General features: G+C 46.1%; 1 protein-coding gene across 3 annotated transcripts in view; it reads left to right on the top strand.

The window, feature by feature from the left end:
• Positions 1-12,271: 12,271 nt before the first annotated feature.
• The window catches only part of IQCA1 (IQ motif containing with AAA domain 1), a 99,539-nt gene continuing 87,448 nt past the window's right edge, over positions 12,272-24,362 (top strand). For 2 of the 3 annotated variants that reach the window (XM_030488458.1, XM_030488456.1), the window contains exons 1-2: positions 12,272-12,383; positions 22,017-22,341. In XM_030488458.1, the coding sequence (XP_030344318.1) occupies positions 12,373-12,383; positions 22,017-22,341 (336 nt within the window). In that variant the 5' untranslated portion in view covers positions 12,272-12,372. Of the gene's footprint in view, positions 12,384-13,885; positions 13,928-22,016; positions 22,342-24,362 lie in introns of all 3 variants that reach the window. The other variant, XM_030488457.1, reaches the window with a different exon arrangement.

Below are 24,362 nucleotides of genomic sequence, written 5' to 3'. Positions count from 1 at the left end.
CAAAACTGAGAGGCTACAGAAACACAAGCCCGGGAAGTATTTCGTGATGGGCACAGAAAGCAAACACCTCTGAAGAGCTCTTTTCCCATAGAGATCGCGCCCCACTGAGACCATCAGATCACAGTGGGGCATTGCTGAAGATCAGTGGCTGTACAGGTTCTCTGCCATCTTTTGCAAGACCTAAAAACCATTATTTCCCAAACTGTGCTGCTGGAAGAGGGGTGCGAGACACAGAGGGCTGTGTTCCAGAATGCCCTGTGCCTCCTAAACTGTGGACAAAGCAGTCACAAACCCACCACACGTGGACTGACACACCAGCCAGATGCTTAATAACCTGAACAAGACAGGATCCAGGTACCGTGGAGGTGACCACAAGTCTTAACTTGTTTGCCCACCTCCCCAGCAAAGAGGTGGACCTGGGCACAGGCACACAGCTGGAGATGAGGGTTTTCTGAGACCAGAACCCAATACAGTCCTGGATGGTCAAAGCGGCACAGTGGGGCTGTAAGCATCAATCCTCTACTTGCATGTAGCAGTACCCTGCAGCTGGTTCTCCCTTCCCCTATCAGCAAGCCATCGCCAGCCCCTAATTCCAGATCAACCAGCTCAATGGCCCATAACGGGAACAGTCCTTATCAAGTTTCCTGCCTTGAGCTGCCTGTGCTTTCTGAACTGGGGCTAGTTAAGGTCAGTTCCAAAGGAACCACGTGGAGTCCCTGGCCAGCTAAAGGAGAACCTCTGCCCTTGTATGACTCACCTTCCCATTGCAGAAGAGCTTGAGAACATTTAGGAGGATGAGGAGCATACGAGCGCGCAGCCAGACGGGGAACTTCCTGACATACAGCCCTGTGTAACCGTCTGTTAGTCACGACCTGACCTCCCTCCAGCGAGCGTGACGCAAAACAAAGCTCCACTTACTGATTTCAACACCAGCAGCGACCGTCACGCAGTGAGGGAAAGAGAAGGGTTGGAAAAGACCTTGGGAGGTCACCTAGTCCAGCCCTGTGCCCCGTGGAAGGGTCAGTGCTGTGTTATCCTTGTCAGGCACACATCTAACCTGTTCTGAAAGGCCTCTGGTAACAAAAGCAATGTATTCTAGGGTTTTGCTATTTGTATCATGATTTTGAGCGCTACTTGGAGAATGAAGGGCACAGAAGGGAATAGCTGCAGAACAGCTGAACACTGCACCACAGTAATGTTGAAGGACCCGGGGGAAGCTGCTGATGAGAGAAGGATCTCTCAGTCGTACCTCAGCGCAAAATGTAAGGGCAGGTCCACCAGCAAGGAAACAAGGGCATGAGTAGAGTGCCCCATCTGATCTGGCCAGACAACCTGGGAGGGCTGTGACAGCTGGAAGAGCTGGTGGGGACTGATCCTCCTTCACCACGTGAAGGTACAGACTTTAGCCCTGCAACAGAAGCTGGTCTGACCTTCTTCTCGGGGATTAAACCACCCCAGATAAATGACAAATAAAGCTGTGCTCTCAGTGGCACGGGAGAAGGTGGCTCAGCAAGAGGAGCGGCTGGAGATATTTACACAAACACGCAGACTTCTGCAAAGAACAGTGGAAATGCTTTGCACAAAATCTCATTAGCAAATAAGGGGATTTCAAGGAGCACCATCTGTGCACCACATTGAACACTCGCCCCAGAGCACGGACACTAAAGCACGTTGCATATGGAAACCCAAACAAAAGAATATACAATAATACACAAAGGCAGGGACAGCACATATAGGATGTGGAAGAAGGCAGAAAAGACCTTTTCCTCCCCATCCTCACAATACCCAAAATCCCATTCCCTTCACAGCCTCCCCCCAATGGTTCCTAAGGCATCTCACGTCCATTCTGTGCCCACTATGAGGCCCCATGATGTTATCACAGAGGGGGAAAGAAAGCTTTGTCATGAATGAGAATCAGCTGGCAACCCAGAACCGATCAGTGCGAGGTAACACGGAGGTCCAGTATTGGAAATACTGGTTTTCCTTGAGTGTTTTCCAAGGAGGCCTCCCAGATTTCTAAGGCAAAAGGTTACCTGGAAAACACTGTCTCATCTGTGAGCTTCTTGAGGTCAGGGCCCTGGGAAAAGTCCAGGAGTAGCCACACTAGGGTGACTCTGAAACAAAGCAAGAGACAGTGCTGTGTGAGGGGGTTTTGGAGAGCAAAACAACCCAACTTGACAAATCAGCAGCTTAAATGAAGCATCTCCAGTGACTCTCAAGTGCCCCTTCTCCTTTGCACTTCCAAATGTCTCCCTCTTTGTCCGCCCACCCAAGGGCTCTCCAACAGCATCCTCCAAAACAGCTATTATCGCAATTACTGCAATTAATTGATTTGCATATCCCCAAAGCACCATCATTAGTGCAACACAGCCAAGCGTGTTAGTGTTTAATAATATCAATCAACAATTATTCATAACATCCCGCCCCGGCAGACCTAAATATAGAGACAAGCATTCATGTGAGAACAAAAAGGAGGGGGGGAAACCAGCAGCTAAACAAAAGAATTAATTTAGAGCAGAATTAGGATCATAGAAACAAGAGAGACAAGAGACCAACTCAGATGTCTCGCTCCCAGCTCACATGCGACTCTCCTAACCCGCCTGCTCTCCATTACTTAGCTAGCTGCAACTAAATAAAGTCATTTTCTCCTTGCAGTAAACAGCCAGTGAGCTACAATGAGCATGTACACAGGGGGTAGAAACAACAAGAGGCAGCTTCTACAGCCTGCTGGCCCTGGGTCAGAAAACCACTTTAGCTTGAGAGGGTCTCCATGCAGGACAACGCTTAAGCACATGCTGACATTGAAGTACCTGCTCCTCCTCAGGCCAGGCTCCAGCAAAAGGGAAAAGCTGCTATCCAGTTTTCCAAGCATTTTTAGCAATATGAGCTGCACCTTTTAGGGACCATATGCTCTTTGCTGACCTCTAGATTTGGAGCCAAAGCACACCTGCTTAATGCACAAGTCCTTCAGGACACAAGTAGTCCTCTCGTGCTGGGATAGAAGAGCACCTCACATCAGAGCCTAGAGGTACTATCTGCATGGAAACAGCATTCAATGACACAAGCTAACAGGAAAACTACCATCAGGCCTGCTCTGCATCAGTCCATTTTCAAAACTAAGCTAAGGCATTAATTAAACCTGGGCCCTTGCTCAAGAGACAGGATATTCTGTGAGGGAACCACATCTAAACAAGCCAAAGCTCAAAAGAGCCTGAAACCCATGTTACTGATGCAAACCTGCCACATTTCACACATCAAGAGGAAGGCACAACCGCCTCAGTCTGCTCTGTGATGCAGCATCTAAAATGTACACATTTGCCATTTTTTGTGGTTCCTCCTCCTCTTGATATGGGACCTTCTCCCCACGAGCGCAGGACTGAGATGGTCCATGGCCTGTCCACACACTACACATACCCAGGACCAAGGTACTCTGCTGTGAGAGGGTGAAGACCTGAACAAGGAGCTTTGCCAGAAGGTGCATTTCCCGGCTGCAGCCACCCAAGGCAATGTGAGGCCAGTGTGAGACCATCACCACTGGCGTGACTCTGCACACACAAGGATATGAGAGGGAGCTGACAGATCACTGCCTCCCAGCGTGTTTTGCGTGACTTGGATGTGCCCACATCACAGCCTGGTTTGGGTTGGGAGGGACCTCAAAGCTTTTCTAGTTCCATCCAGCTACTAACTGCAGACAAAACAAAGCTATTTTACGCTGCCCACAGTCTGGACTCTTAGCTACAGACTCGTCCAGCATGACATCTCCCATCCCTGTTTCTTTCATACCTCTCCATGCCTCCATTGGTGCTGGATGCTGAGGGAGGTACTGTACCTTGATAGTAGGAAGGAATCAAACGCAATGTCTCGTTAACAGCATTCTAAAAAGAAATAAATAAGGTTTTAAAGCTCATTTGCCTTTTGCTGGCCAACTTCCCCCGTGCCTGTAACCACACACAACGTGACGGGAGGTGTGCCCAGGAAATAAACTGCTGAAAGTATGAACATGAAGCAAGGAGAACTACGACTGCAGTAAACCACTTCAAAAGGGCTTCATTGTTGCTCAGAATAGCTTGAAAGGAAACTTGCCACTCACGGAAGTTAATCCTCCATCTTTCACCTGTTTTAAAAGAAATACTAGTTTGATAGTCTCTGTTTTCCAGGGGTAAAGAGGGTTTCTGGAGGGCAGGGTCTAAAAGCAAAGCATAAATAGGAAATGTAAAAGCTTCCCTAAAACCTTATTTATTTGTGAAAACACCCAGCAGCTTTTGCTGCCTCCCAATAGCAACTGATGGATTTTAAGGGAAAAGAAAGACATTAGTGGCCACAATGCCGTTTTGCAGAGCAACGTGGAAGGAGTAATCCAAAACAACTGAGCGCCCAAGGATGAAGACCTAGAGAGAGGCTTGCCTGCCTGGGGCAAACTTCTCCCAACTGCTGTAATTACCATGAAAGGGCATCAAGGCCACCTCCCTTGCAAGCTAGAAACATTCCTGTAAGCATTTCATGTGGTTAGCACAGCTTTTTCACTCACTCTAGCAAAGCTGTGACATTGAGCCACAGGAGATGATAGCAGCAAACAGCCATTTGTTTCAGAAAGCAAACCCAGAAGCAAGCTGAGGATGTTAAGCACCTTCCAGCTCCTTCCTACCTCGCTCTTAAACACAGCCATTAAAAAGAAAGTTCAAACCAACCAACAGAACCGAGTAAAAAGGAAAGGCTGCGCACGCAGGACTTCACATTGACAGGGCCACATCCTGAAATGAGTACAAGAGCTCAGCCTGAAAACACAATTGGATGTAAGAGCCAAATTCCTGCCGAGTGCTGGCTGCTGAGAGGTTATCGTGTCCCACCTCCAGCCAGGGAGCGTCCCCATGCATAACCCATGCTCCAGCAAAAGTCAGCTCGTGCCAGCTTTCCTGCCCACAGTGCCTGTGCAGCGGCACTGTCCCATAGCCAGACACCACCACACACTACGTGCTCTTGCTCCACAGTCCAGGGACAGCACATGCTCCTCTCACATGTGGATCTCGACACACGCCAACACCCTGCTCTGCCTTTTGTTTCTATGCGGCTTTAATTAAAGGCAGACACAAAGGGTGGTTTGCACAAATGTGCATGCTTAGGTGTTTCCCTCCCTGGGACCCCACTCACAGGCTGGAGGCTGAGGAGTGAGAGGAGGAGGATGGATAACCTCCCCAACAGTCTCCAAGTCCCTCTATGGCTTCATCCCACACGTGGAGGAGCAGCGTCCTCTCTTAGGACACCTCTAACAGCCCAGGGTGTGCAGGACACATGGGATGCTCCAAGCAAGGACATCCTGCCCTCTGCTTTGCACAACATCTGGGGCTGCCGAGGGGCTGGCCACATGTGTTAAAGCAGGATGAAGCCATAGCACATGCAGGTCTGGCCACCTCATTTCACCTGTCTCAGGGAGAATTATTATTCTGGGGCTGGACTGCTTCTTTTACAGACCCAGAGCTCATTTTCAGAGAGAAAATGGGGGGAGAAAGCCTTCGATCCATTAAGCGCCTTTGTAAAGGACTCACTGTTGGCATCTGACTCTCTCAGTGAGATAAACACACAGTCATTTAGGTTGGAAGGGACCTTTGGAGGCCATCTGGTCCAATTCCCTGCTCAAAGCAGCAGTAAATAAATCGCCGCACATCTCCTCTGCTCCTGCAGCCAAAGGCACAGGTGGGGGACATATGAGGAGCAGGGAAGTACTAAAGAGACCTCAACACAAGAAAAACCTCTCCTGCTCTGACCACCACCATGGAAAACAAGTCTCCTATCTGAGAAGAGGGTGCTAAACCACACGCAGCCCAAACTGACCACCTCGACTCTCTGACCTCTCCCTCTGGAGCCTTGGAATGTCTCCTCTCCACAAAAAAGCAGGTTTTAGCCCTCAAGTCCCAATCAAAGAAACACTCAGCTGCACAAAAGGTGCATAACTGACCCAGAACTGCCTTTGGCCTAAATTTTACCCTTTTCTTCCAAGGACTTGTGGTGTTACTGTGAACCTTGTAAAGCAGTCCTGACCCATCAAGGATCTACCTGACTTCATTTACCCCATGTAGCCAACCTGGGAATAGCTGTAACTGAAGCCTCAAAGGTGTCACATCGCCATACACCAGTGTCAGATAAAGAAAATGCTACAAAGCCTCTGTCTGACTGAGCAAATCCATCTGTTTTACGCTTTGATCTTGATGCAGGAAGCAGAAAACCCCTGTGCTATCCTTCTCCAGCGCAGACATCTTCCCCTGTGCTCACTCCCAGCTATAACCCTGCAGTGGTTACAAGCTGTTTCTCCTCTGGTCTATTTCATTTCAACACACCAAAAGCAGCAACAAGCCTGAAATTGAATCACAGGCACCAGTTTCATTCATAAATCAGGCTGCATGCTTGCAAAGTGAGCTGTAGTTGTTATTTCTCACTGTTTACCACCTCCAAAGCCCGGGAGCATTGTTTTTATCACTATTGTGAGAACAAGAGCAGGGGAAAAAAAAAATCATTTTAAGCTTCCCTTCCCCTCCCAATCAAATATAATGGAGAAAAAAAACCCACCAAGAGGCCGGATGTCAGATCCTCAAGGAGGTTTTTCCTTGAGCTATCTAGGGGAGCTCAGCCTGGTGCTGCAGGTTTCTGAGCCTGAGTTTTATCAATGGGCTGCACTGGGTCCATGTGAAAGGCCAGCAGGTGTTCGAACAATGAGCGCAGGCTGCCTCTACATCTGGGCTACAAAAGCCATCGCTGTGTTTACAAGAAACAGGATAATCAAGAAAACATCCTGCCACGGGTACCTAAACAACTACAGCCCCTTGTTAGTCACTTTTCTCTCACACTGCGCCACTTATTTATAGCACAAGAAGTTGAACCGGGAGGAGGAAAAACAGCAGAGTAGTTTTAACACTCGCTTCCACGCAGGAGTGACGCACGTGCAACGTGGAAGGCATGGACGGCGCCTGACCTGCATTGTTCCTTCTGATCAAGGTGGGATAGTATTAACCCTTCAGCTCTGGCTGGAAAGAATTCATTAGCTGAGCAGAAGTTGTTGCTTTTGCTTCATTGATGCAACCATGTCAGTTAAACCTAATTCGTTCTGGGATGCTCCAGATAGAAACGGAGCCACCACATAGCGCATATGATTTTCCCAGAGCCTAAACATAAAGAGATAGGCAATTATAGAGGAGGGATTGCAGAAATTGCTCATCCATCTTCACCTTCAGCACTTAAGGTTGGATCAGCAGGGTAAAAGAGATTCTTCAATGAACCCAGCTTCAGTGTGCGCTTGAGCCCAGAACCGTGTTGGGCTGCATCCCCAGGGCAAGTGGCACTGTGCTGTTCTGAGTTCTCACCAACACAGGGCTCCCCAGCAGGCTGGTCCCACCAAACCTCCTGCCTGTTTACCACGACATGAGCGAAAGAGGGTTCAGGTCAGCTAAAACCCACTGCCACTGCAGGGAGTAGATAGCAGCTTATGTTGTGTAGCATTTCCTCCTTGTTTGCTTAAAACCACGACAATTTGGGAAGTTTTCAGTGATTCACGGGCACACATAGCCAGGATTAACAGTTAAAATTCTTCTCATTTTTCCATCAAAATCATGAGAGAACTATACACAACATCTCAGATTGCTGCCTGGTGAGCCTATAAAGTGAGTAAATGGTTAGAGGATCTGCATATCTTAAAAGAACTGAGATGGGTCTGTCCCAAAGTGCCATTTCACACGCGATATTGAATGCATCTTCACATTACACAACCAAAAGAAATGCTACTTATTTCCAATATTTGCTTTGCAGAATAATATAGAAGCAACCTTTGCCCCCCGAAGTGACTAAAGCCTGACACAGTGTTTATGCTCATTTATCAAAAATTTCCTAGCTGAAGCCAAATGTTCAAGCCAACCAGTTTTCTAAAACCTCCACTGACAAACGACTTGGATAATGGCCAGAAGCCTGATCCCGATCCCTTTTTCTGTTTCTTTCTCACCAAAAACCCCATCTGGTGCATGTTAATTATCAGTCTGTATGGACTGCTAGCTCTATACTAGTAGGCAGCTTTAAGAACAGCATCCTAGATACTTAAATTGCTGAATACTGATGAACACTTGTCAATACAGAATCAAATCAATACGGTCCCTGATGTTTCCTAACGATAGAAAGCCAGAGCTGTTTGAACCAGCTTCTTTTGAAAGCTTTAATTTTCTCAAACAACATTCTTTCAGGAGAGCTGATTTGGGGTTTTACTTTCTAACAAAGAGAGAAGTGGAGTGCGGCATGGCATTTAATATCTGGCTGAGATTTAAAACGCACGCTCCTTATGAAGTGTGACATTTTATACCTGAAACCACAGGAACATTTCCCACATTTAAGTGATAGAGAGAAAATGCTTCAAATTAGATTTGAACTTTATACCTTCTAATTCTGCTCCAATCCTCCTCCGCCATGTACCACGCTCGGGCCTGATGAACACGCTGGTGCTATATCAAAGTCTAACAGACCTGACTGCCGACAAATCCCCTTCACTTAGCCTTGAAGTAAGCAGAAAACCTCCTGCACATCCAGTAGTTAATGTTAGCTGGAAAAATAGCTCAATGATGGATTGCAAGGCTAAATGAACCAGTCATCACAGCCCAGCTGGCAGAGCCACCCCTCCTGGCTGTCAGCATGAGCTGGTAGCCAGCACTGAAGCCACAAAGTAGACCTAGGTCCCCAAGCTTGCAGCAAAAAGCTGCCCAGAGCTCCTTTACACACTTTAATCCAAGCCCAAAGGAAAAACAAATGCCCATCTGTACGGAAGTCCTGAGCAGCATCTCCCCAGTCTTGCCCATCAGAGCTCCCACTCCTCGCTTTCCTGGACTTGCAGGTCTGCTGTGCAACTCAGTTGTAACCAGGTTCTCCTTTGGGAACAGTTGCCCTGCTGTCACAGCCTCTATCCTTTCCAGGAGAGGTTCTCTGTTGAGTCCTACAGGATGAGAGGGACACTGGCACGCTGGGGTAGGGCTATGGAGCAAGGTGGGTTTCCAGTGTGAGACATGCAGCAAAATCCACCCTCCCAGCACTTCTTCACAACCCGTTTCATCCAGCTCACTAATAGCATGCAAAAGGACCCCTTCAGCAACCCCTTATGACAGCAGGAGATGCCTCGTAGAGCACATCACATCCTACACCTCAGTGAGGTGCAGCACAGATATCCCATGTCTGTCCCTATGGCCGAAGAAGCAACAGGATCTTTTACTCCCAAAGCCTCAACTCATCCATCCCGTGTGACGGAGAAAACCCTCACCATGCAGCCTCTCCCGCTGCATGCTCTTTGGGCCAGCAACACACACAAAAAAACCCACTCCGCCTTCCACCCTGTGCCTTGAGGGACAATCCAGACCTTTGCAAGTACTTTGAAATATGAGTTGCAAAGGCAGAACATTTTTCCTATTATGTTCCTTGCTTTACTTAAGCCCTTACTCAACAAGAGACAGGTGCACTAAGCTCTTTGCCAGGGACCTGTGTCTAGAGGAACAAGGCCCTCCAGTTTCATACATTCTCCCCTTAGAAGCTCACTAGTCGCCTCTTAAGCTCTTAATAAAAGACTTCTTTAAAAAATGATGGCACCCAGTTTCCAAGGCAGCAGAACTTTTAAGCTCATGTTTGCAAGAGCCTAAGGAATTACAGATGCCAGATGGAACACACTGTACAAAACCCATCACCTATTCCTGCTGGATATATTAAATAACACAGTTCTATTTCTTAATGCAACACAATCTGGACAAGGAAGTCATTATCAATGCTATACAAAAACATACAATGTGTGGAATAATAACTACAAATCCTTTAATCTCTGCTGGTACCTAGAGATCTCAGATGGTTGGTGCCTGTAGGGATTATAGGAGACACGTGATCCTGGACTGGAAAGACTGAGATACTTCATGGTGTTGACTGACCATCAGTGGTCTCCTGGACCTCAGCTGCAATTCAGGCTGCAGCGCTCCAGGGGAAGAGATGAGAAGGGAGATAAAGGAAAGGAGCAGAAAGCTGGAGATAGGGATGGAGAGCAGCTGTGCCGAACCTGAAGCACGAGATGCAGCCGTGGTAGAAAATACACCACAGGGCAGTCCTTTGAGGATAACACTGTCCAAACTGCTCGGGCAGACATGCATCCTCTCACTTAAAATTCAAGGATTCAGCTGGAAACCTACAGGAAACCAGGATCTCTCACACTCCCCAGTTACTCCGTTTATAAATGTCTATTTTCTTAGGCTAAACTAATTATTCTCAGTCATACGCTACTCCCATTTTGGCTACAAAGCAGGCTCCCTTCCCACACAAAACAAGCAAAAACACCAGCTCATCTTATTTCATAATTAATTTTACTGCATCACTTTTTTGTAGCTTAATTTCCTATTTTTTCAAGGAAGATGTTGGTTTTTTGGGGGGAAGTGAAAGTCAGCAATGGGCACTCCATCTTTAATACAGTTTCTAGCACAATAAAGACCATCCGTTGCACTGTGACGCCGAGGTGCTAACACAGGGCAATAAATTCAGATTAATAATTAACATCCACATCGTATCAATCAATCTTGTTGCTCTGACTTCGGTTGCTTCAGAAAGCTTCCCACTTGTCTCAAATATTGCTTAGCTATTAATTTTATAAGCTACTTTTGATTGATGCATTACATAATAAGAAAAACAAAGTAATGTTCTATTCCGACTCCAATTCCTGAATTTACATTGAATTACAAGAGTTACTCCCTTTCTCTTGAAGATTTGGGAACGATATCTTAAGGTCTATGGGAAAGGGTATATTGCTTAGGGGTTATGGCCAAATCAGTCCTTAAAACCACACAGACCGATGGAAACAGTACTGCTGGGACCCTGCAGGTAAAACTCTGGCTAGAAAAAGAATAGTTCAGCAGAAAAAGTGATGCACAAATGTCCACGTTGATGAAAATACAAATGCGATGTTCCCATCTGGGCTGCAAAGACTCAGTTAAGGTATTAAATATGAACAAAGCACAAGTCATTTACTGCTTTGAAGAGCCCGCCTAACTTGCAGATAGATCTTCAGACATTGAAAGGAAGCAGGCAAGTTTTTGATGTAAACTGCAGCAGCATGAAGCACCACTTCCAGATTAACACTGCTAATTGCAAGCTGATTTTATGCTCCCCCAAAAGAAAAAGCAACAAGTACTCAAGCTCACTTACTCCTAATAAAACCCCACCAATCCAATACACCAAAAGCAATCGTGCCATGTGCACAGCCATCACGTGGCTCGCGAAATAATATGCCTCAGATGCTTTTTGTTGTGGTCTTAGTTCTTCAAGGTTCACATTTTCGATGTGAAACCTTCTCCTCCAAAGCCATGGGGGCTAGGAACTTTATTTGAGAAGCTGATAGCCAAGACTCTCACCTAATTACATGAGATGGGGCTTCAAGAAAGGGGGGAATAAATAAATAAAACCAGCAAAGGAACGCAAACAGCCTGAGATTTATAGCAAAACTGACTGCTGGCCGAGCACTCATTGTCCCACACTGCTCCATTTTCCCCTTCCCCACCCGCGCTGTGGAGGAGTGCATTTTTCCCCCAAAACCCCCTGTAACGTGCTGTAATCCTGTCTCACTGGCTTTGATTTCCCCCTTTTTCAATAAGGAGCCTTTTAATGTCCTATAACAGATGCTTCTCACCCCGCACGCAAACAATAAATTAAAACAATTATTACTTAAAGAAACTGCTGCTTCACTACCAGCTAGACATCATTTACAAAGAGGCAAAACAGCTCTATCCCCTCCCCACCAATCCCGGGCTTGGAAGCGATGGGTCTGATTTAAACACTGCTTTACAACATGCTCCCATTTCCCCCGTTGCTAATATTTGTATTTTAAAGAAAGCAAAAATCCCAACCCGAGCACATCCTGCCAGGAGGGTGAAGTACCGATAGGTGGGATGGAGACAGCTGCCCCGGGCATCCAGATGTGCTCAGTTCGGGGGTGCAACTGGGGGAGGAAATAACAACGCAAGAGGCAGGTTTCCAGCTGTTGCAAGAGGGGGAAAAACCCCACAAACAATAAGAAACGGGGTTTTTAAGCAGTAGGGGATGGAAAACCACTAAAAACTTGCCTCAGTGGGTGCTCGGAAAAAGAAAACATAGAGGAAAAACGCGCTGAAACCGGGACCATCCCTTACAACGTGCAGCAGCACCGGGGAGGGGATAACACACACGCACCTCGTGGCCCTGTCTCCGCGGTAACGGCGGGGCCCGCGCAGGGCGTTCGGTTGCCCGGGCCTCGGACGAGCCGCTGCCAGCCGGGGCCCAGGCCGGAGCGGGCTCCGCGGCGGCCTCGGCACCGGTGCGGGCTCCGGAGCGGCCCGGCAGCGCTTCGCCATGTCTCAGGCGTGAGTAGCGCGGGGCGCGGGGGCCAGGCGGGGCGAGGGGGCCGCAGGCGCCCGGGCGAAACCCGGCCGAAGGGGGTAAAACACACACAGATACACATAAACCCTCCCCGCACCTCCAGAGGGGAGCACCCGCCGCTCCGAACGCGGTGTAACCGGTTCCGCCGGGCCGTGTCCGGGGCCAGGCCGCGGCTTCCCACGAGGGGATTCAGCCCCTCCACGTCGTGCGATCACCTCGGAAGTGTTTAGGCCTTTATTCATGCTTTTCCTGCCCAGTCAACCTTTCTCTACTTGCAAAAGTACCGCTTTTTCCCCTTTTCCAGGCCAAAATTTGCACATTCTAGATTTCTTTCCATGTAATGAACTCCGTATGCTGTCAGCATGGGGCAAGTCTTCCAACAGTTTATTTGCAATAAGCAGACACTGATGATGGCATTAGATCAAAGTGCCTGCAAGGAGCCATGCTCATCTCTCCAGAAACATTACTAAGATAGCCAGCCTCCTTTTTAAGAAAGTATTACTATTGCTTCCTACATTACTATAGCACTACAAAGTTAGGAACCTAACTGTGAGCATCTTTCCTGCAGTATTCTGCAGTTTGCTGCCTCCCTGTCCAGCAGAACAAGCCCATCTTTCAGCCTGTCTTCATAAATTTAGCTTAACTCAGGTTAATTTTAACAGACAAGGCTCTTAAGCATTTCCTGTAGCATTGCCAGTGCTAAACAGCAAATCCATGCAAACATAATACACATCTCCACACCACATGACTAAACTATATACAGTTCTGTTTCCAAACGAGGTAATAATGCTGGTAAGGGACTCCAAGTTGACATTGATGCTACTTGGCTCACTTAACTGTAATTACTCTATAGCTGTGCGCAGCATGACATTTATAGCTGGGCTAATCCTGCCCTTCATAAATACAAGTCTGAATATACACCAGTTCGTCAATCACTGCATCTATAGAGCCTGAGTTGAGCAACAGGCTGGATAGTTTTGTTTACAGTGTGCCTCAGTCAGCATACCAAGTTTTCAGGACAGTTTGTGCCATTATTTATTGCTCCGTGCTGGATTCAGGTTACCACCTGAGAACCTGAAATTAATAAATATTAAGAAAACCCAACAGTAAAACGTAATCAAAAATGGTCCCAAACCATCAGGAAAAAGTAGAAAATGCTTACCTAAATATAGACAGCCTTAAAGAGTTAATTGTATGGAATCTCAGGCTGGTTTGGGTTGGAAGGGACCTTAAAGCCCATCCAAGTTCCAGCCCCCTGCCACGGGCACCTCACCGCTCCCATAGATAGGACAGGACATTCTGCCTAATGTCTAATCTCAATCTCCCCTCCTGGTTTTTAAATGGTTGTGGCTGACAGTGCTGGCAAATGCATTAGAAAAATTATCAATATTCACTGTTCAGAGCCTTGTGCCTTCCTCCCCAGCACAGAGCTGAGTTGTAATCAATACCAGTAGTTACCATATAGGAGCACTCTTTCCTTTTGCAGAGCAAGATATTTAGGACCAGGCTGAGCGGAATTGGTTCTCAAGTAAGTTACTGATGCTACTGTTACATACTCATAGGATAGTTTGGGTTGGAAAGGACCTTCAAAGGTCATCTAGTCCAACATAACTGTATGTTGCCATGTCATATGGAAGACAGACTCCATCCTATAGACACATCAGTAAGTCCCAGTTAAGTCTGTAGTAGTGATTTTTCAATGCTGTACAGTCACATCCTGTGTACTGCATAGAACTGCAGCACAGCACATAGCTCTTGTTTTGAGCTTAAGGTAACCAGCTGCTTTTTAGACATCTGGAAGAACAGCTGCTTCCACAGAGAAATTGCCTGTGTCTCCTGCAGCCAGTTGGACATACTAGATGTACTAAGTGTGCGTGCAGGGCGGTTGTCTCACACGCACTGTAAGTCAGAGTGGTCAGACTGGCATCTTCTGCAGCACTGAGTCACGCTGCACACAGGTTTACATGGCTGGGATTTCATTATTTCCAACCATTTTATATTCACCGTCCTCAGGGCCCTGTGGTCTGAAGCTCACGGAAGAGTGTTATTCCACTGCTTTAGCTTTGCATTAGGGTAGAGGCAGGACACTCAGTTATATTCTCTTAAGGTCAGTAAGCTCCAGCAGCCAGCCGCAAGAAAAGTCAGCATGGCCAGACACGCTTGACGTGTTCTGAGGGCAGTTGTAGTGCTCACGAGTGAGCGTACCCATTACATTTGCTGTGGGGTTCCTTAAGCAGTGCTGGACATATCACACTTCCTAAAGTACTTAAACCCCAGCATTTGCATACAGATGTATGTTCTGTTCCAGACACTGAGCAGGAGATTTACAGAGATAGCTTTGCATTTACATGTTCCTGCTGTGTTTCTTTTATGAATTTGTTTACCATTTACTTGACCTGTAGGAACAGTGATTTCTTAACTTGCCCTCACACTCCTACTCCGGACACATTAAAGCTGAGCCTTGGGTGCTGCTACCATTTGTACCAAGTTTTAACCAGCTACAGGACATTTGCCACTGCCGCCAAGGAGCTTTAAACAATCACAGCGCTTTAAAATTTCATCTCATGTCACAAATAGAACTTTCTGTGGTTAAAAATTGATCTAAGACAAGATCTTTAGCATCTCTCTTTTTGCTTCTGTTTGAAACAACCAAAGGAGACCTGTGTATTTTGTATCACATCCCCAAAGCTCAGATAAACAAAATGAGGTTGCAAAACCATAACGTAAGAAAACATCAGTGCAACTTTTAATCCTGTCTTCTTTCCCCCCCTTTTTGTGGCTGTATTACGATGCAGTTTCTTATGTTGTGATCACATCCTAGTTTCTTCCCATGGGGCCCCAGCCTCATTCAGCTATTAGGCTGTTGCTGAATATTTCTTTTTATCCCCTCATTCGGGGTCTGGCCCGAGGCCATATTCTTCAAATTCCATCCAAACGCCACAATTATTAGCTTCCTCCTGGGCATTCCTAGCATGTTCTCTCTCATACATCTCTCAAGCATTCATGGATTCATCTTTGCCCCTCTTCCCACCCCTGGTAAGCATTAACATGTTGTCTTGCTTATATAAAAGCAGGAAAACAGAGGCAGAATCAAAATGATCACAACTAAGACCTATAGCTGCAACTCCCTGTCATGCCTCTCTTCATCCTTAATGAGCAGGTAGGGAAGGATCTTGTGCATTACTTGTACATTGTTTCCTTCAGGAAAAAGCATTGCCAGTGGAAATATCCCAGCAGCATATCTGCTAGAAAACAGTGAAAGAAGAGGCTACAGTTCTCAAGAAACTGAGTAGACCATGTTAACTTCAAGCTTCAAGCCTCCTGATCCTAGCAGAGGTAGAGAGGTAGAACAGCACCCAGACACAGCATTCGCCCTTTGTGCATGCAATTGTAGGCAGCTCTTTTCTAAGGGGCTGAGGGAGGGGAAGAAGAGAGGTAAAAAAGATAAAATGATGGTTAATGCTGAAATAAACTTCATTGCCACAGTCAGTGAAGTGCTGCAAATGCTGCTTGGAGCTTGAGTAGGTAGGGTCTCGCCAGCTCTTGCCTGGTTTTGGCTATCTAATTCTCTGAAGAGCTCACTACAGCATCTCCTGCAGCAGCGTTACACAGGGATTGCATGAGTTACCAAAGCTCTTTCCCTGCAAAGGAGAGGAGGCTGCTGTTCTCCTCCCTACCTCCACGGCAAGGGCAGCCTGACAGACAGACGGATCGCCCTTGGCAAAGTTCAGCCATGAATAATGTCACTTAATCACTTTGCAATGTCCTCCTGTGAGAAAACAGCCATGAGTTTGGCTAGAGAAGGTGCTTGAGACCTGCTGAGGTGTGGCGTTGCCACTGCTGTGGGGTGAAGGGGGCTTCCTCACCTTCCCCACGGTGTCCCAGCACATTTATGCCACAAAAAACCTTTCATCCCCTATTCGCTTTCTGTGATAGTACCAAAGACTGAACTTGGAGATGACAGAAGCGCAGAGCTGTTCACATTAACAATGCCACCAGGCTGTATGTTTTCTTCCCGTCACAAACAAAGCCTGTTGAGGTTTATCTTTTACTTTCCCCAAATACTTCAAACTCTGTAAAACACTGTGGCTAGAGCAAGCCTGCTTACAGTGTCATCTGACAGCCCTACATTCACCACCAGCTAAGAAGTTTGGCATAATTGTAAGCCTAATCTTATTTTAGGAACAAGGCAGGCCTGACCAACCTCAGAACCTTGAGTCTGCACTGCTCCAAAGTGCATGCTAAAGGCTTTTACATCAGGAATTGATTCAGACAACCTTTCAGTCTATTTGTGTCATAAGGCCACACTGATCTCTGTTTCTATCTGCACCTCTCCACCCCCAAGAAAAGCTTTGTCTGTAATAAGACAAAAGAAAAAAAGAGAGGACTGCTCCCATAGTATATTTAGCCCAGCAATCACCATGCAATACCTGAGCAGGTTGTAGCAGGGGAACAGCTAACTCTGCTGACCTCAATAAGCCAGCAGTCATTTTAAGTGTGGTGATTTTTAGAAAGAGAAAAGAAAGAACCAAAGCAAAGCAGCAGCATTTGTGCAGCCCCTTTTCCCCTCGGGGCCTCACTTTCCCCTCCCAACCTTTGTCTCTTGTTTCTTTATTTTACAGAGGCTGCAGGGCAGGGTTTCCCTCCCCAGTGTTTGCCCAGGGTTTAGCACAATGGCTGACCTGTCAAGCCCAGAGGATCTAGAGGAGACCCTGAGGACTTGCCCGTACACGCACTTCCTTGTTGCTAGACCCATGTCTCAGTCCCCCTGCTCCTTGTGCCCACGGGAGCCCTGCTCCAGCACGTAGATTCCTGCTGCAGTCCCACTCCACACTCCCTTATTCTCACAAGGCCTGCCAGTGCTTTCTCCATTCCCTGTTCTATGGCTCAACACAGCCCAATCTCCTGAAAAACGCAGGTAGTTTGCAGTGGTGTCATGAATGCTTCAGAAATGTGTTAAAACACACACGATTCAGAGCTCTTGTAATCAAACGGGAGTTTCCAGATTAGGTGAAGAGAGATAACCCAAGTCAGTCAGATGTTTTCCCTTCCATCTCTTTACATGTGTCCATCCAGCAGACAAAAACAGTAGGGCACATGCAGAGCGTAACATTCAACACGCTCTGCATTTACATGCTTGGCATATGAAAGTGAAAGATATTTCTGTCCCCAGGGGACAGCCCAGAAAAAACAGGCATCAAAGGAGCCTGGGTTCAGCCCATATACAAATCTGGAGACAGACACAACTTGGAATGCAAACTGTGCCATGTCCTGAAATAACAGAAATAGTGTTCCCTTTGGCAGCTAAGTAAAAACACCGAGACACTCTGGGGAGAGAGGGGGGAAGAAAAACCACACAGACACAAAGGTAACCCCACTGATGCCAGACTCCAGTACTGGCTCCTGAGTGGTGTGAGGGACAGTTTGCATGCACAGCACAAACCCTTTCAAGAAGAGCATGCTGAAGTCTCAAAATCAGTTCAACACAAGCAGGCAGGCTAACCTCAGCTGGACCTCAAAACCATCTTAGTAAGTGTAAAAGAGATGGGTCGAACAAATGTGCGGAGTTAGAGGGCCCTGGAATACTAAAATGAGGCAGTGTGTAATTTGGCAGGATTTTAAACATCTTGTTATAACTTGAGCAGAAAAAAAAACAATTCTGAAAGCTTCACTCTAAATAAGGAGATCAGGCTTTATTTTGAGCAGTGTAAGTGAGATTCAAACTAGAAGCCATGCTATGGCAAGAGTTTTCTTCAGCCCTTGGTTTAGACTCCGTTTCTACGTCGTGGGAGTGAAGAGAAGGGACACTGGTTAAGAGTTGAAGCCTTAACCTTCCCTCCAAACTGTAAGCTGCCAGAAAGCACTCTGGGGGCTCTGGAGTTAGGTCACTTGATGTGTTTTTAACTCATCCCATTACAGCATTGCTTATTTTCCCCATAACACTCCTATTTTGTAGTTGCTATGACAATTTGCAGCATTACTTATACTGCTACACACATGCAAAGGTTGAGACAGACATCTTTCTTTCCCAGGATTTAATAATCTTATGCCATAAATAGGAAAATTATGCTCAGTGGTGCTGGTTATCTGCACTATAGGCCAGTTAGATGCTTTAATCCAATCTAACTCTGATGCAGTATCATCCTCAGGCACAGACATAGCTCGCACCCTACCCATTACAGAACAGGAACAAGCCTACTAGGTGAATCTGTAACAGTAAATAAAAAGCCAGTGTACTCAAGGCTGTTCTGTACTCCCCCTTCTGCGTGTGGAAGCAATTTTGAGAGAGTTTACAACTTAATGCAAAGGGGGACTGAGCAAATAGGCAAAAATACAAATAGGGACTTCAGGGTCACACGGTGTCTGATTGACAAGGAGCATCAGTGCTGTTCTTTGCTTTTAACACATAACTTTGATGACACGTTACTCCTTCTGACTACCCTTTGAACACATTTTTCTCTAAAGCTGAAGGGCTCCTCAGGATTATAGCAGCTCTGCCAAGTCCCCCAGAAAGGGCTATAAACACCAAGCACATCCGATCCTTCAAGCTAATCCAGAAGGGCTCCCATTTAGATACTAGTAAAACCTGAAATAATGATTTTAATCTAGTTCTGGGAGGGGAAACAAATGGCTGTGCACATGTCCTCTAGGTTTTAATCACGGGGAGCCAAAGCAACACCCAAATCACATTTCTGCTTGCACTTATCTGTTCCCAATTATCAAGTGTCTGCTGTTCCCCATTACATGCCTAACAAACAGAAGCACTAGGGCCATGTCCCCCCAAGTCACTCTGACTGCAACAGGTACACAGAAGCTATCAGCTTATCTGAAAATCTAGCAGTTCCATATAAGTCTTTTCTGTCAATACTTTCTTTTCCAGTGGGCCTGTCCCTTCTTTGCCCTCATTTACACAGAACATCACTGCTGCAAAAGCTCCAAAAATACCACAATATCCATAATCTTAACATCTGACCCACAGCAACGTGCTTGCAATCATCTTAATGCTTATCCGATAAACTAATGCATTATGGTAACAATTATGTTCCGTCATATTGCCTTATGTTAACACACTCTGAAGGCTGGAGCACTGTGTCTTCCTCCTCCCTCAAAAACTCATTCAAAATATAAAAAGAAACTGAATATTAACTGGCTCAACAGGAGGAACCACTTGACATTCCTCGGTCAGAGGAAGTAGAAAGGGAGATTATTGTAAATTGGAGTGGACAATCATGGAATTTGTTCTTGTATAACCTGTTGTCTCCATGCAATAACCTGCACTCAAAACACTCCAGCCTGTGGATACCCACTGTTCATAAATCGTGGTATGGTTGTGGGACAACCTACAGGGCTAGGTTTCCTCCAAGATTTACAACCTCCCCACTGGCAAATGGTCTGTGAGCAGGCACAGCTAGGTAAATACAATACCACGTTGTTTCTTTCTGTGCTGGAAAACCCCGTGAACCTCATACCAGTAGACGTTCTTCCGCATCCCGACTGCAGAGGAAGCGTACAAACCTCCCATTGATTCACTGGCAGAGCTGCTAGGTCAAAGCTAATGCTAGTCTTGTTTGTGCCAATCTTCTCCACTCTGCTGGTTTTGTGTTGTGTATCTCCTGCACCTGGGTTAATTGCTGCAATTAAATCATTTGGGTGGTGCAAAGGGATGTCAATGAAATAGAGAAAAAGGAAGGGGAAAGACCTGGGTGGGCTGCAGAGGCATTAGGAAAAGCAAGACCAGCTGCATCCTGCAGAAACCCAAGTCAGCTGAAAAGTATAATGTGCACTTTAAAATGTTAACAGTGCAGATTCAACAGCAGGGTTCAGATTGTTGGTGGTTCTGCTGACAGCTTCAGGGAGTCCCAACAGCCCCATCAGCATCCTGGACGTGCCGCGCACACCCCACGCTCAGGGCACTTGTGGGCTGGAGTTTGTCTTCCTGCCCACCCCCCTGGTCCCTCCTGCAGCACAAGCCTTGGGTCATTCTGTACTGTGAGATTGGGAATGATAAGATCAGCTGACAGAGCTCCCACTTAGGCAATTACAATCTAGCATAAGCAATGTTAACAGCTGCCCGGATTTCTTATCAGAATTAATACACAAGCACTTGCTCAGACCAGCAAGAGGTCTGCTCTAAAAGCTCATCTAATGGAGGCAGAGCCTTTTACAGTCTTCATCCATCTTTGGCAGGCTCTAGGAACACCAAGCAATAGCTTTGTGGATTAGTCTACATTGCACCATTGAGGCCAGTAGCCTTTATTTCTAGGTCTAAGAAACAAAAGTCAGCTTTCCCTGTTACCTTAGCCCACTGTTTTCCCCTCCTCCTGCAAATCTGACAATGTGACTCAGCTTTTTCTCCCAGCATAACTGAGGCTCAGTGCAGAAGAAACTTCTCAGCTTTGCTAGGAGAGAAATATTGTCAAAGGTGTAAGATGTTTTTGATGTCTCTCACTCCCAAGAGAGAGTCTTCACCTGGCAAAAACAGGACCTAAAAGTGTCTTTCACTACCACAGATGTTAGCACCTTTCAGTGACAAATCTGCTGCTTGAGCTCTTCTATGAATAAAAGCCTCATTGCCCACAGTCCATTTCTTGCCCCTTCAAGATGATTTCCCATGATAGTCTGCACTGGTCCGCTTTTACTACGAAAAGCCACTGACAGCCAGTCCATGCTCATCACATCAGAGCTCCCCCTATTCATGGAATTGTAGGAGGGCTTGTGTTGGAAGGGACCTCAAAGCTCATCCAGCTCCAACCCCCTGCCACTAGAGCAGGTTGCTCCAAGCCCCTGTGTCCAACCTGGCCTTGAACGCTGCCAGGGATGGGGCAGCCACAGCTTCTCTGGGCACCCTGTGCCAGCGCCTCAGCACCCTCACAGGGAAGAATTTTCCCACCAAATTCCTACCAAAACTACCAAGTAAACAGCATTATCACTTCTGGAAATGAAGCTGGTCATAAACAGTCATGTCAAATAGTCCTCTAGCTACTAGACCAGACATTTAGGAGTTGCTTGGAGTGCAGCAGTTGATACCAAAGAAATAAATTACTTTCCTCACTTCACATTTGAAATGGCGCCCACAGCTCCACTCTAACATTGGCACCAACACAGCATTTACCCTACCATTAGCCCTAAGCAACCACTTCAGAGAGGCAGAAAAACACATGCTTCAGAAACATCAATTGGTCCTTATCCCAAACATGCAGAGACATAAACCAGACCTTCCCCATCATAAGGGCTTTGAGAGGACACCCCTTTTCCACGAAACAGTCTTCTCTATTAACACAATGGAATGAAACTCATAACACTATAGGGGGTTGTTGCTTCAAGCATTTGAAGGATGCTTTAAGCATGTAAATGATGAAGCTAGAAAGTTTTTAACTTTTAAGCTTCCATTAATAAACCAGCATTTTAAGATTCCTATTTTTGAAACAATCAAAACCAGACACTTTTGCTAAGGGTTTCTTTTTAAATACATTGGAGTTAAAATCTCTTTATAAATATAACGGCTCACATTTCCAGGCTTGCTTTTTTGAGAAGTCCACGCACATAGAGCCCTGGCATCGTTGTGTGCTAACTCTTGCTTTCATGTCAGGTTAACATAGTCTCTTCTTTTCAATTAGCACTTACAATAAGATGTGGACGGATGCCCAGAAAGACCTCGACATCCAGCTCCAGAGAGAAAGAGAAGAGTTCCTCCAGCCAGAGCAAGACCTCGTGAAAGTATTCAAGATGTTGGCCACTTCCTACATCAAGTACATGCAAATCTTCCGTGCCCTGGAGACGGCCCATGACCAACTCATTCACCAGCAGAAACGGGCAGCAATTCGGCAAGTGCTGGATGGTGTGATTGGCCGGATCCTGGAGATGAAAAAAGAGATGGTGGATCTAGAGAAATCAGAGTTTCATTACATTGATAATATCCTGGAAGATTTAAAGCTTCTCCCGGTAGGTCTGCTCTGTTAATGGGTTAATTCATAGGAGCTTTGCCTATCCTATATTTGAAAGACAGTCACATTTACTTGCAGTCTGTGAAGTTCCACCAAGTGATGGATGCAGCTTCCTGCACGGTCACTAGTGTACTGGGTTATGAGGAATTATGACATTTTTATTAAACATCAGAGCATTATATATTGGAGCGAGATTTTAAAAGCTGATCTGCTTGATTAATATGTTGCGTTTTAGCTTCATCATAACAGCACAGGCTCTATAGATCTTTCTCTTGCACATGTCCTAGCCATGAGGGTGCTGAGGCACTTGCACAGGGTGCCCAGAGAAGCTGTGGCTGCCCCATCCCTGGCAGTGCTCAAGGCCAGGTTGGACACAGGGGCTTGGAGCAACCTGCTCTAGTGGAAGGTGTCCCTGCCTGTGGCAGGGGGTTGGAACTGGAGGAGCTTTAAGGCCCCTTCCAACTCAACCCATTCTATGATGCTGTATTAACTTAGACAGCTTCGCTATTAATATCAGCAGTTTGACTCTGCCTGGTTTGAATGTGGGATTATGTACAAGATAGGCAACTGATAAGGAAGGTCTGCTTCAGTCTGTCCTTTTGCATCACTGTAAAATCAGTCTGGCCCCAGGCATCTTCGAGAGATTACAGGTAGTGCTAAAAATTGCATAGTCTGGTCTATTGGTTTATAGTACAACAAACCACTAACATGAGAAATCTGAGGTAAGTCGCTTATTGTAAAGGAGGCAGGAGCTGAGAGCATGTTCAGTGTCCAGGGTTCAGGACTGCCCTATGCAAAAGCCCTTGACAGACAGCCCGCTAAACTAGACGAGAACGACAATAAGGCAAAGGTTTGAAGCTGCGCTCTAAAAGCAGTAGGAAAGATCAGCTGCAAAAAGGTGGTTACTTCTCTCGCAGACAGCTCCACCTATTGTCACATTCAGGTACCGCTGCTCTTCTACAGTCGGAGCTTCAATTTCTGCCTTTTTCAAGAGCCCGGTTATAACGCGACATAAAATGCCCACTATCATTATAGCACTGGTTTGAGACGTGCAGACATGTTTCTGTTTGCAGTCACGTCCCTATTGCACTGCAAATTTCAGATAGTAATTGTCATGAGTTTTCTCCAGCTCTTTGGCTTTGTTAATCACAGCAGAGAACTATTTGGCACTGTGAGAAGGCATTCTAGAGCATAAACACAGCTTGGGGGAAACTGATCCTTCAAGTTGTGTTTTGAAATCATTAAGCTGTGCTGTTTTCATGACATAGCATTAAATACTTGCAGAAAAAAAAATGGGCACGTCTGAAAAGTCATATTTGACATCTATTTTTACCTACCTCCTACCAAAAAACAGAGTCACTAGAGAGATTTAAGGCTTTTTCAAACATGTTTCCATAGTAGATGGGAATAGAGATTTACATGGGGCTTTTTCTTAAAATATTCAAATATTATTGGTTAAAAACCAAAATCACTGGCCAGTGTTTGACAGATAACTTCTGTTTCTTAAAGAATCTGCCCAGAAAGGATAATTCTAATCCTTCCTTTCACTGTATTATCTTGGGCTAAAGTCCAACATGATTGTAGGCAGAAAGCACAACAGAGTAGTCTCATTTTATATCTTATGCAGTGATATAGCATACTTTTTACTATGTCACTGTAAGGCTAAGCTTCATCTTTCTATAGTTCTGTACCTCATGTTTTTGTATGGTTGCCTTCCAACAGCTGGTCATTCCGTTTCCTGGGGTAATTGTAAAGATATTTGGATACCCAAATCCCATGTGGAGCCAGGAGTGGCTAAAAAGCTGCAAATTTGACTTGAGGATAAACATCACAAGCCTGGCTTTTCTATGCTGGGCCCCAAAGAGAGGTTATGAAGAGAAGTACTCCCACCCTTTCCAGCCTCAGGCTTGTGGCTTTGATCTCATCTTTAGAATCAGTAAAAGTCACTGTCCAGGATCACTTGTAGTTAAAGCCCTAGTTAGATATCGGAAATAATCATCACCCCTGCACTGACTGACT

Source organism: Strigops habroptila, chromosome 5 (assembly GCF_004027225.2).
Source record: "Strigops habroptila isolate Jane chromosome 5, bStrHab1.2.pri, whole genome shotgun sequence".
Taxonomy (NCBI): domain Eukaryota; kingdom Metazoa; phylum Chordata; class Aves; order Psittaciformes; family Psittacidae; genus Strigops; species Strigops habroptila.
This window is presented reverse-complemented; position numbering and strand designations above follow the sequence as displayed.